At 37.2% G+C, this 14,123-nt stretch overlaps 2 protein-coding genes across 2 annotated transcripts; both read right to left on the bottom strand.

Annotated features, from left to right (window-relative positions):
- Window positions 1-9,730: 9,730 nt before the first annotated feature.
- On the bottom strand, window positions 9,731-10,906 carry CBG16908 (the record flags this gene model as incomplete). Its single annotated transcript, XM_045240056.1, has 2 exons — window positions 9,731-9,846; window positions 10,102-10,906. The coding sequence occupies 2 exons, from the start codon at window positions 10,904-10,906 to the stop codon at window positions 9,731-9,733; spliced, it is 921 nt and encodes a 306-aa protein (XP_045096084.1).
- A 384-nt stretch (window positions 10,907-11,290) lies between these two features.
- On the bottom strand, window positions 11,291-12,187 carry CBG16907 (the record flags this gene model as incomplete). Its single annotated transcript, XM_002645136.2, has 1 exon — window positions 11,291-12,187. One exon carries the CDS (start codon window positions 12,185-12,187, stop codon window positions 11,291-11,293), a length of 897 nt encoding a protein of 298 aa, XP_002645182.2.
- Between the last annotated feature and the right edge of the window lie 1,936 nt (window positions 12,188-14,123).

Here is a 14,123-nt window from a genome sequence, read left to right as displayed (position 1 = left end):
TGGAGAGTTGAACGTCATTATAATTGCTTAATAAATTACTCATGGCTGACCCCAAGCGGTTTAATCATAAAGTTTTTATGCAGAATACGAAAAAACAGAAAATACCAAAAACGGAACGAAGAAATAATGGATCTTCAAAAACATTTCAAACCGGGGCATAAAAATTTCGAGATTTTCTTTTTTGAACATGTGAGCCCACAAAATAGTTAGTCATGAAATGAAAAATTCTATTACACAAAAGGAACCGTTTTTGAATACTTTCAGTGTGACGGTTGTTTTGAATCTGTGCATTTAGTAAAAAAAACACAAAGAAAAAACTTTCATTGTTATTGAGAAAGCCCAAAAATTGGAATCGAATTACAGAGATGACAAAAATTAATAAACAAAACATCATAAACTCGCATCGAGAACAGCTGAAGAAAGCTGAACTTGATGTTAGAAGCATAAGAATGATTGGATAATTGGAAACACGGGCTAGGTCGAATTGGATCACACAATTTTGTAAAACAGGAGCTTGTGTATATGTAGTTTCTAATTGTGTAATGTAACAGAGACACAAATGTACACCCGGTGAGTATTTATTCTTGATCTGGAATAAAAAACAAGCAAACCCACACATAGAATAGATACATGTGCGTCCCGTTATCCACATTATAAGAGTTTTTTCTTCTGGCTCGAGACTCTAGGAGAATTATAAACACGACTAAAAACTGAACTATTTTTCTGCAAAGAATATATTTCTTGAAGATTAAGAAGTTATGCTTGAATTTGAGCAAAATTGTATATGAAAAAAAGGGGGTTAAGTATGGAAAATACCCAGAAATTCATATAAAGTTTAACAAGGGAACCTCAACACCTCGTAAACCCAGATTTTGATGACAATTTCAGTGTGTGTTGAGACGCCTATTTAGACACCTCTGAACATTTTTAATACCGCCGGCCAGTTTTAGGCGAGTATGATCGACTTCAGATCAATTTCAGTGCCATAGATTGCATTTAGATTTTATTTAATCCCAGAGCATTTCAAAGCATGAAATGTAATGTGTTATAATTAGAATTTGATGAAATTTCCTATTTCGAATGTTTTCTCAAAAAAAATTTTATTCAGTTTTGAATAAATCTGGATAATCTTGAAAAAATTACAAAATAACTAATTTTTCTGGAGAAAAAGTTTGAAATTTGAAATTTAATTAAATTACACAACAAATTTCATGCTCTAAAACGTCCAAAAACTTGAGAAAATCGGCTTTAAAAACGTTATTTTCGCACTCTTAAGGTCAATTTTGTACTGAAACTGATATAACGCGGCTAAAACTGGCGGGCGGAAACTTTTAGGAGTGGCTAGTTTTGGAGATTTAGTAATAATTTTTAGTGCGCTGCACATAAATGGAGGAAAATCACGTTTTGCGAAATTTAGTGAATTTTTTCTAACTAGGGAAGGTTGTAATCGGGGGGTGGAACTTCGGTATGAGACCTATATCATTCGAAAGCTGAAAATGAGACATTTTCAAATATATATTCTGATTTTGCTGAGGAGCTACCAGTTTCGAGAAAATCGGGTTCGAAATCTGAGAAATTGCTAATGCAAAGGGGGGGCCCCATGGTGATTTTTTTACGAAAATTTTTTTTTTGAAAAAAAACCTGAAAACTTTATGGGATCATTTTCTTTTATTCAAAACTTATGGAATACTTGTGTTCAATGCTTTGAAAAACTTTTTTTTGAAGCATTATTCAAACTACATTTTGATTTTTGAGAGAAAGACATTCGATGATTGGTGAAAGATTTCGGAAGTTTTTTTATTGTAATTACAATTTCAAATGTTCCTCTACGATCTGACAAAGTTTTCTCGATTTTACAGAAAAAAAATTTTGACGAAAAATATCCATGGGGTACCCCCTTGGCATTTTCAAACTATTTTTCGAAAAATTTTCAAATGTGCTAAAACGAATTCTAAACAGACAGAAACTTTAAAATGAGTCTTTTAGCAATATTTGGAAGCTTTATCCTTTTCGGAATCGAGAGCTTTTAATGTTTTTTCGATTATCCTACAATCCATATTTCTTCGATAATCACCCAGTAGTACTCAAAACTTGAGAAAAAACATAGATTCACATTATCTCTCATTGATTTGTCACTTTACAACCCCAATAACGAACAAATCTTGTGGATTTTGAAATAAAGAACTGGAAAAGATTTGTAGTGTTGCTTCAAGAAATTTGCAAAAGCTATGGAGAACTTGTGAAAAAAACTTGTCAAAACTTGTGAAAAAGTAAAAAATAAGTATCCAATTAAAATTTTTCTTTGAAAAAAATGCGTTCATAGCATTTTGAAGATCGCCACAAAAACCAAAAATAAAATCAAAAAACAATAACGGGAAGAGGAATCGAACCTACAACCGGTTGGATACTCTTCATCCCTCCTTGCCACTACACCACTGATGTCTTGTTCTTTCACTTCCCCCAATCTATATAAGAAAGAGGGGAGGCGCGGCGCCCTTAAGAGTCAAATTTGAGCCAAATTTGAAACTTGATTTTCTCGAAACTGGTAGCTCCTCAGCAAAATTTGAATACATGTTTGAAAATGTCTCATTCTCAGCTTTCGAATGATATAGGTCTCATACCGAAGTTCCACCCCCCAATTACAACCTTCCCTAGTAAGTTTGAGGATAATTTCGATTATTTTGATTTTCAATTTTGAGGGTGTTCTGGAGTTTCGCAGTTAATGACCGAAACAGACAGGCATAAAGATACTCTCAACTCGCCCACCTATTGATGACAGCTCCACAGGAAAACGCAATATTTTGATTTACGGTTTTCTCGTTAGTACGTCAACTGATCAGGTTACCATTCGAAAGACACGGCTCTCTTAACATGTTTCCCGACTGTCATAATCCAAACATTTTGTCGAGTTCCTGTGCTCATCGTAAATCAAGTTAGAGGTGTCATAAAATCGACGGTGTTAATCAAAGAAAGTTCGCGCGTGTCTCTTTTCCCCGCCAGACGTCTTTTTAGAGTTTATACCATGCCGTAACATGCAGACAAATACAAACAGGCAGAAAAGTTTCCAAAGTATGAAGTATAGCTTTGCCCAAACAAAATCCGATCCACAATTTTATGGGCATTTGTGCCAATATTGGGTTATATGGGCATGTGTGCCAATACATATTCTTGTTCATTTTTTGTTTTCCCCACCAAATTACTTTATGTCACAAATCCAACTTAATTAACTGTCATTTCATTACACATCTTTTCTAAAATTTCTGTCTTCCATTTATTCTTTTTTTTCTTTACATAAACAATTGAAGACGACCATTAGGCAGTTCCTCTTACATTTTTGGTAAATGAATGAAAACACGAGAAGATGTCGACCTCGGACAGACACATTCAAACACACGCCAAATAAACCTGCGTAACTAAGAAGTCGTCCTTTAGATGAGTTTCCCTCGGACTTTTGCATCCTAGACCAGTTTACACAAATTTCTTGTTTCACGATAAAGAAATTAAGAATTTAATTGAAATTTTAAATATTACGGTACACGTATTTGCATTGATTCAAACAACCAAAAACCATTTTTGAAAACTTGTGACCATCAACTTGTTTGTCACAAGGTTCTATTATCACTCCAACCAAGTGGACCGAATTTCAATTCAAAAATAATTAAAAGAAAGTTGTGGACGCACTCTAATTATCTATATTTCACCTTTTTCTAATGGTTTCCCCAAACAAAACCCGTTAATCAGTGCGACCGTCCTCCGTCTTCACCATAATCTCTAACTTTAATTTTTCCATCTATCGCATATTTTCAATCATATCTTTTCCCTGCCTATCTCACGTTTTCATTTGAACTTTGTTGCAATTCTTCTCTTCTGTCCGGTCACTGCTTCACAATCTAACATTCTCATCTTTATGTCAGTATAAATAGAGGGACATTCGGCGCAAAATTTTGTTGCCGTGTGACTTTCTTCTCGTCTACTTTTTGCTGGCAAAAAATGCTGCTGGTTATGGACAATAATTTTCTTGAAAAAAAGCTTCGATTCCCTCATTTGATTCCTCTACACACAACAAGCCCCCTCACCCCAAATCTGCCCAGGTGCGCATGAGAGCTCAGCTCACATTTGGCCAGATTAATATTCGTTTGTAAACCACGTGAGAGATTAGTTTTCTTACATATAGTTTTAATTCCTCACGTCTCCTGGAGACACACTCTCTCTTGTTGCTTTTTGATCTGTGTCAGCAGACGGAACCGAGATGCTAGAAATCTGTATTAAAGATTGTTGTTGACTGTCATATGCTTTCTGAATATCCAAATTAGAAAACTCCAATCTTGTGATCTCTAGAAGCTGATCTGATTTTTGAACAGTTGATCTCGCAAAAATTGAATCCACTGCAGAAACAATTCTGATTGAGTACTCTCCTGCAGACGCTAAATTCTACCCCCCCCCCCCATTGCTTAAAATAAGAATTTAGTTTGAAAATGACTGTCACTAAACTCTTTCTGATGTGATAAGACAAAAAAGAGAGTAGCAATAGTCTTGAAGTTAGATATTGATAAAATTAGAAAGTGTAATCATGGTTTGAAGGTTTTAACTGATTGAGTTCAGCTTTCTGGGCGTTTTTATAGAAGCGTTGAGTATTCAACCTTGAATAGTCCTAATCAGGTTTCAACAGTTTTTTTCGTTATATTTTTATACATATTAAGAATATCTTGATAAAAACGTTTATCTCTTCAATTTCGTTCGATCAGATTTTGTATTGCGTGATTCTTCATTCAAAAAGTGGACAGTTCTGGAAGTAATTTTATTTTGTTTTGTATCTTTTGACTCTCTACAATTTTCCAGAAATCACGTCACTTCACTTGACATGTGTTCGGTACAGATTTGTAACGAAGACGTCACGCCAATTGCTACTAGATGCTAATAGAAGTCGCGTGATATGCGGACACATGTCACAAGATTTTTCAGTCTCAGCTTTTTCTTGGTTTTGTATTTCCTTTTTAGTCTTCTGTTGGCTGAAAATGGATTAGTTTTCGCTGGTGCCAGCTCACATGACTTGGACAAAAAATTGATCTTGATAGCTATCTGGCCGCGCGATGTTTCCGCTTTTTCCTTGTGACAGGATATAGCACCAACACACGTCAGCGCTCAGCGGAATATATACTAGCGATCCCTTCAAAAACATGCAATTCATAAAACAATTCATAAAAAAGATGAAAAGAGAAGAATCAAATGCATAAAAATGGTACGAAACCCATATAAAATTTATTAGAAACATTTTGGTGTTCACGACTCATTTTTGACACGTTTTTTTAAGTGAAGCAAAATTAGAAACAATTTAGAAAAATTCAGTTCAGTTCTTATGTCACATTTCTGAAGCGACCGTTATTGATAAAAAAAATCAACAATTCACATTGTGAGCTAAAATTCAAATCGAGAAATTCGAAATTCAAGGTAAACTTTGTTTCCTGTGAACTGACACTTTTGACTAGGAAGATAGATTTAAAGATCCCCTGAAATAGAAATGTTTGGCAAAATATGTACACAATTTTTCATAAACAGTTTTATTCAAACAAAGTGCGACTCTTAATTTACATGTTTCAGTGTCCTTGAAATATATCTTTGTTCTGCCATTCCAAACGTCCTTTGTTCCTTTTATGTCCTATCAAGATCCTCTACGTTTTCGGAATGCGATTTGGCGCTGTTTCTTTCTTTAATCTTTTCCTCTCTTCTTCTTCTTTTTCTGGCAAAACGTCCTCAAAGAGAGGGAAATGGGCGGAGCCAGTTTCTTCTCCTTTTCTAGGTCTCGTTTCTCTTTCACCCACATCTCGCTTATTCCCCACTTCCGCTCACTCTCCGCATAAACACACTAAGAGCGTGTGCTCTGGCTCCTCCATTGATTTTCTCCCTTTTTCTCATTGCTGCTCTCGTTTACTGCTTTCGTTTCTCTTTTTTTTCCGTTGAAGTCCCTTTACCTGCCTACTAATTCATATTGCCATCAATTTTCAGTGATGGTTTCGCCAGAGTACCAGTGATCCTTCCGTCTGATCCTATCGTCTGGCGACTTCATCGGGCAAACACCACATTGAGACTTGAATAGCCATCATGCATTGTATCGGAGCAAGTGATGGCAATCGCTTTTTATAACATAAAATAGAAAATGTGAGTTGTGGGTCATTTCAGATGGAGTTACGTGGGCTTCTCTGGTGTGTGAGGTTTAGTTATTTGATATGTTTGATATTTGGGAAACGGATAGAAGATTATTTATTTTTTTGAACTGTTCATTTTCAATTCAACTGTTGATTCAAACTTCTTTCAAAGGAACTTAGATAATTGAGCTCAGAGTGCACGTACAATACAGGCCGATGAAATATACAAAAACTAATATCAAGTGTTTTCTAGCCATTTCGACCATTTTCAAAAGTCCGGAGCTTGACTGCAAAACTTCCGATCACTTTGAAAACTTAGGAGAGGGATGTAAAACAGACCCAGATTAAAAACTTTGCATTCGAAGCATTGTTTTAAAAAGTTTAGTTTTCCAGCTAATTGCCGATTTCTGAAAGACATCTGTTTTTTATTCGTTCAGTACGAAGACTGGCCAAAAAAATTGTTTCAGAAATGGGCAACTAGCTAAAAATCTAGAAACTTTCGAAAAATCCTTCAAATGCAATTTTTTCAACCTAACGACTCATGAAAGCCGAGCAGACTCCTGAAAATAGCCAAGATGCCTACAAGGCATAGTAAATGGTTCTCAGATAAGCCAATGTTGTAGATGAAAAAAATATTGGTTTCACATATTTTACACATTCGATATTGGCCATTTTCATCTGAAAAGTTTAATTGAACAACTTTTGACTGGTGTTCTTTTAGGTACTTTGAAATGTTATCAAATTCCGAGCAAACACTAGTTTTACCGTAACCAACAAGCCAAAGTACTTGCAGGCTTTTCAAAATTAGCCACCATCTAATGATTTTAAATTGATTTCAAATAAAATTGGCTTCATTCCGAACGGAAAAACATGAAGAGTGTAGCGAGACATGTACTATTTGATTAGCTGTGATATTTCTATTGTTGTTTCCTAGATTGTTTCCCAGCGTGATGTGAGCTAATTTACGAAAATTGTTAAGCAAGCGCCGATTCCCAATATAGAATTGAGAAGATTTACGGATTTTGAGCATAGCCTAGGTAATTAGTGTAATTGCACTACACACCAGAATAACAAATGAGGGTTTCATACGACTACTACATCTCAAAATATCAAATAAAGACGTCAATTAGTTCACAAAACAAATCTCTTTTTCAGACGAAAAATGACCCCGTGGCTGAAAGATCTGCCACTTCTATCCATGCCTCTTTACCCTGTCTCTTTATCGAAACAATGTTACCAACTATAAAATAACAAAGTGAGATTTGAACTGACGATCACAGCAAAATTTGTTTTTTTTTTCAGAAAACAAAAAATGCAAGAAACCAATTTTCTTGTTCAAAAGTGAGTTTTACTGATTGACAGTTTTTGTTCTAAGATTGAGTTTTCAGAGTATATCTGTGTTCTCCCATTGTCCTGTCCATGTCTGCGTGTGTAGCGGACCTTCAAAACAAGAATTTAAAAAATGGAAAAAAAACACAAAACAAATGAAATCAGCAACCAAAAGCAAAAGTGGGTTTGATAAAAAAACTTTTTCAGACAATGAGGTTTTTTCTCAGAAAGTAACGAAAAAATTGTAAAAACTCGGGAAGAATGGTTCCCGGCAAAAATCAAATTTGTCGATCAAAGGTGTCGGCAAATTACCATGTGGTCCCAGTGTCCTCTGCGGCCGTATATTTGAATACCGCCCTTTGTCAACGTCAAAATCAAATATCCGGTGGATTCATCTAGAACGTCAGAGTGATAAATAGAGAACTTTTTTGAAACCTGACATTTTCAGTGTATCTTTTTGGAGACCCCTCGCTGAAAGCCGTGGAACACGTCCTGCGAGACAAGTGTGCGCAATAGTTCGGATGAATTTTTCATTGTCTGCCACTTGTTCACTATATATAATCAAATCTCTAAAGTTGGAAATCCACTTAGAGCAACAAAAGTAATATAAGAATCTACACAAAAATCATTAATAGCAATGCATTTTTTCAGTGTTTCCCCTCAAAACGCCCAAACTTTGTACACCGTAACCGCTTGTTACCAAAGAAATCCTAACTTCAAAACCAATTTTTATTAGACTCACACATCAAAAATCTAGGTAATTTAATAAAAAAAAATGAGGAAGAATTAATTTTTTCTCCAGAAAAACCTTCGGACCGTCAATCCGTCAAATAACCACCAAGATGTCCCCGCTATAGTACAAACTGGTAAAAATGTGCAAAATTAGACCCGTGAATAATTTTGTTTTGCAGTTGTACATAAATCTTCAAATATCCTTTTGTACCATTACTTCCACCCTTGTGCCCATAGCGCCTTGGGCTATTGTCTTCTACCATATTCTGTGAGTCTGAAATTTTGAAAATTGAAAATTTGAAAATGTTGTTTCAGATTCTGTATTGCGTCCAAAAACGTCAGAATGCCCCTCAAAAATGTAAGAAACCCCCAAAAACCCAAAAAAAAGTGAGTTACCTTAGTTAGAAGTTATGGATGAAATTTTGTTTCTCTGTTACAGAAACAAAAATAGTTGGATATGACATGCTCCGGATTTCGAAGTTTGTTAATGTCAATCGGCGAGCAGTTCCGTCGAAATTCAAAAAAGTGAGTTCAATGGAGATTGCTGAATTTAGTTTTATTTGTTACAGAGAAGACAATTAACTTTAACCACAACAAACTTCGACACTCACCTACAAGTTCCACTCAAACTACTCGAAAGCTCAACAAAAAACTCAAAAAGTACCGGAATGTTGGTTGTTGCCAATTGTTCTCACTAAAAAATTGGCTGCCGTTTGGCTAGCCTCATCAGTAGGTTTCGCAGTTTATTTCTATAACATTCAAGTAAATTTGCAGGTCGTCCTCTGGAATCCAGTTCGAGAGTGATTAGGCGTGGAAGAGATGTTTCCCAATTCGGCGTGATCACTTACATCACCGAGTACTGTATTTCAATCATTAAAACAAGTCTCCCCCAAAAATCATAAAAAGTAGGGGTTACTGTTACTTCCAGAAAAATATAAATTTTGCAGAAATTGTGTAAACCTTCAAGAGTGCAGATGGAGATAGAATGTGATGAGCTGCGAAAGAGAATGATGTTTTTTTCGTTGTGTGAAGCCTGATGTCCGTCACCGAATCCCGTATAAAGTATACACTGCTACTCTTCTTCACCTTTCCCGTCCACCAATTAACTACCCATTCCAACTCGTTTTATCTTCTCATCGTCGTTTCATTTTGAATCATTCTTCCAAAGAAATTCCTGTTCAGAGAAAAAAAAGAAAATCATTTTCTCGAAGTCCATGTTCTCATTTCTATGACCCACCTTCAACCACCAACCTTTGATATGATCTGTCTTACTTCTTTTGAGAATTTTGTTTTGAAAAGGTCTTGGTACTGCAAACGGCCGAAGTAGTGGCTCTGGAACAGTTCAGTACTTTTCTGGTCCATTGGAAACTCAGAATGTCTTAATTTGAATCAAATTTCTTTATTTTTAAAAGGACGATATTATTAATAAAGAAATGATGATAAGCAGTGGTAATTGCGAGTCATAAGATGAAAAAAACCTCATTCGTTATCGAGGGTTACAGAAATCGCGATACAATGATATTAATTCATTTCCAAAGAACTAAGCTCGAGAAATCGGAGATATGTCTTGGCATTTTGTCGACAAAGTGGAGAAGAGAAATTATTTGGGCCACGTACCATCCCATGTTGGACCATTCGTCATCTGAAAATTTTGGATATTAGTGGAAATAAAATTGCTCTGAAAAAAATTCGCACGATTCTGACTCGTTTTTGTTGTTAGAGTTCTGATTTTTTTTTAATAGGAAAAATTTTGATCTGAACTGAGGAAAAATTAGAGTTTCGTGAAACTTTAAATTGAAAAGTAGTTTCTTTTTTGTCTTTAAAAGCAAAATGATTTTTTTTTGTTGCAAATTCACTTTGACTAACCAAATACAATTGTTTCTGAGAAAAAGCTGGCATCTTTTGGTTCGAAGTCCGTTGCTGATGAAGTTCTCGTGTGCTCTTGGCGTACGGTCAGTAGTCGGCGACGTACCATCAACGGTGGCAGACATCTTCTCGCGTGCTCTTGGCGTACGGTCAGTAGTCGGCGACGTACCATCAACGGTGGCAGACATCATTTTCTCGTGTGCTCTTGGCGTACGGTCAGTAGTCGGCGACGTACCATCAACGGTGGCAGACATCATTTTCTCGTGTGCTCTTGGCGTACGGTCAGTAGTCGGCGACGTACCATCAACGGTTGCAGACGTCTTCTCGTGTGCTCTTGGCGTACGGTCAGTAGTCGGCGACGTACCATAAACGGTGGCAGACATCATTTTCTCGTGTGCTCTTGGCGTACGGTCAGTAGTCGGCGACGTACCATCAACGGTGGCAGACATCATTTTCTCGTGTGCTCTTGGCGTACGGTCAGTAGTCGGCGACGTACCATCAACGGTTGCAGACATCTTCTCGTGTGCTCTTGGCGTACGGTCAGTAGTCGGCGACGTACCATCAACGGTGGCAGACATCTTCTCGCGTGCTCTTGGCGTACGGTCAGTAGTCGGCGACGTACCATCAACGGTGGCAGACATCATTTTCTCGTGTGCTCTTGGCGTACGGTCAGTAGTCGGCGACGTACCATCAACGGTGGCAGACATCATTTTCTCGTGTGCTCTTGGCGTACGGTCAGTAGTCGGCGACGTACCATCAACGGTTGCAGACATCTTCTCGTGTGCTCTTGGCGTACGGTCAGTAGTCGGCGACGTACCATCAACGGTGGCAGACATCACTTTCTCGTGTGCTCTTCAACGCTTAACGAAGCTCGACGGGCGGACGATACTACAAGAGGAATTTTTATTTTCATTTTCATTTTAATTTGAAAATTTCGTATTGTTTTACAATTAACTTATTTGTATACCGTTAAACAGTTGTTTACGAAAGTTAGACTGGTGCGAAAATTTTGGCAGTTGTGGAGTCCTGTTCACATTTCACGTCAAGCAAGGAAAGATGATCAGAAGAATGAGAACTATCTAAAGTTTTTGTATCCTACTGTGAAAATATCTTCGACCTAGAATCATTTTCCGTATACTTATGGCAATGGAAAAATAATCTATAAACGTTTTTATCAAGAACAACGGTTTATTTCAAACCTAAAAACACCGAATAGTTTATCAGGCTCTTGGCGTACGGTCAGTAGTCGGCGACGTACCATCAACGGTGGCAGACATCATTTTCTCGTGTGCTCTTGGCGTACGGTCAGTAGTCGGCGACGTACCATCAACGGTGGCAGACATCTTCTCGTGTGCTCTTGGCGTACGGTCAGTAGTCGGCGACGTACCATCAACGGTGGCAGACATCATTTTCTCGTGTGCTCTTGGCGTACGGTCAGTAGTCGGCGACGTACCATCAACGGTGGCAGACATCATTTTCTCGTGTGCTCTTGGCGTACGGTCAGTAGTCGGCGACGTACCATCAACGGTTGCAGACATCTTCTCGTGTGCTCTTGGCGTACGGTCAGTAGTCGGCGACGTACCATCAACGGTTGCAGACATCTTCTCGTGTGCTCTTGGCGTACGGTCAGTAGTCGGCGACGTACCATCAACGGTGGCAGACATCATTTTCTCGTGTGCTCTTGGCGTACGGTCAGTAGTCGGCGACGTACCATCAACGGTGGCAGACATCATTTTCTCGTGGGCTCTTGGCGTACGGTCAGTAGTCGGCGACGTACCATCAACGGTTGCAGACATCTTCTCGTGTGCTCTTGGCGTACGGTCAGTAGTCGGCGACGTACCATCAACGGTTGCAGACATCTTCTCGTGTGCTCTTGGCGTACGGTCAGTAGTCGGCGACGTACCATCAACGGTGGCAGACATCATTTTCTCGTGTGCTCTTGGCGTACGGTCAGTAGTCGGCGACGTACCATCAACGGTGGCAGACATCATTTTCTCGTGTGCTCTTGGCGTACGGTCAGTAGTCGGCGACGTACCATCAACGGTGGCAGACATCTTCTCGTGTGCTCTTGGCGTACGGTCAGTAGTCGGCGACGTACCATCAACGGTGGCAGACATCAGTTTTTTGATTGGCCACTCTATCTACCTTATCTTTCTTGTTTGTTTCAAATGCCAGCCTCATATTTTGTTATACTACGGATCACCAACAACATAACATCACTTTTTTCACGGAAATTTCAAGTTTAATGGAGTCTAGAGCATCGTATTCTGTTGTTAACCCTTCGTATCTTTTGTTAAATGACCTCACCTTCCGCACATGATTAGAGCTGGGTACTTCTCATCTTCGATAATTATTTTAATCTTCGATAATTAATCATCCAACCACTGAACCGTACCATGAGATTGTAGGAAAAAATGTTCATATCTAAACATCCAAATCAATTTTATACAGAAGTTTTGGTAAAAATCGACTCAACTTTTTGACTCTGCCAAGTGACTTCAATGTTCACATTGTTTGGTTCACTTTCGGATGATGCCACTGATTTTTCACGAGTGGTTAGAAATATAACCGATCTAGGTAGAGACAATTTAAATTTCAGTTCGCATTTCTTTTGTAAAAATAGTACAATGAAAAAATTTCATTATGATGTAGGAAATTTTAAGAAAACTGAAATGGTTGGGAAACACAATTTTTCAAATTATAAATGGTTTTCAAACTTCATCTATGAAAAATACAGCATGACAATTATAAATTTAGGAAACGAATCGAGTTCATAACTTTCTAGATTACAAAACTTGAAATTTTACTTGTAATTGATTTAAGGTTTTTTACAGGTTTATATTTTTTTTTCAAGCTGATTTCATGAAAACAAGCAAAGACTTCGAATGATATCATGTTTTTCAGAGAACGACAGGTGAAGTTAGTCATCTGTATCAGTTCTAAAAATATTCCTAATCAAAACATACCCATCTGATTCCAACCCTACTCCTTTCAATAACTAGAATAACCAACACATTGTTACCAGTGAAAAAAATGGCGTCGCAATGAACTTGGCAAGTAAATTGAAAAACGTTTTCAAGTGAGGGTGCGAAAATTTTAGCAACAAGTTAATTGAAATGAAACAATTAAACTTGTTCTATTCTTCGGTTCTTAACTTCAGCCATTGCTCAGGCTTCTCTCATGAGCCATATTTTCTGTTTTAAGAATCCAGAGCAGTTTTGAAATAGTTTTTCGCGTGTTTTATTTTTCCCTCATGTAGGTAGACAGGTGATAAAATGAAATCAAAACATAACGTGGGACTTGGTAGTCGATCACAACTAACAATATAGGATAAGTTTGAGATCTGAAAACTAAACATTGAAAATAGTTTCTCGGTTTTTGAGTTTATATTGAAATTGTCAGTCCTCTTCATTTTCTATATTCTTCACCGCCCACACATTTTCCCCTTTTTTCTCCATAAAATTCTTCAAGACGTCGTTGTGACCTACGGGAGCATTCTCAGTGTCAGTTTGATATTTCAGTGTGCTCACCAGAGCATCTCATCTTTCATAGAGCGACATTTAAAGCGTTTTGTTTCTGCTTCCTAAAAAGTGTGAGTCTTAGATATCGTTTTTTTCTCTAGTGGTTTTATTTGACACCTAAAATATAATCAAGATGTCTGTTCCATTGGTAAGATCACAAATGAAATTGGGAAATTGAATCAAAATCAAGAGAGTAACTTCTTTAAGTAGACTGATTGACGTTTTTTGAAAGGTAATATTATCACTTCGTTACTATATCTGCGTCAAAGTGATAATTGAATTCAAGAGAAAATTTGTGCAAGGTTTTTTTTTGGAATTATTTCATTAATCTGAAAAAAAACTTTTTCCACTAAAAACGTGTTTTGAGCCAATTTTGGGATTATGTAAATTTTAAAGAAAACCTATGCAAAAAAAACTGGACTTCGAATTTCGTTAGTATACTCAGAAATTTTCAGATTAAAGAAAAACAAGATCATTTGTAATACTTCAAACTTGATTATCTTCCAAGCATTGTGTATTTGTTGTCGGCTAC

This window comes from Caenorhabditis briggsae (assembly GCF_000004555.2).
Source record: "Caenorhabditis briggsae complete genome, chrX, whole genome shotgun sequence".
Lineage (NCBI taxonomy): Eukaryota > Metazoa > Nematoda > Chromadorea > Rhabditida > Rhabditidae > Caenorhabditis > Caenorhabditis briggsae.
The sequence above is the reverse complement of the archived record's forward strand: the minus strand, read 5'-3'. Positions and strand labels throughout refer to the sequence as shown.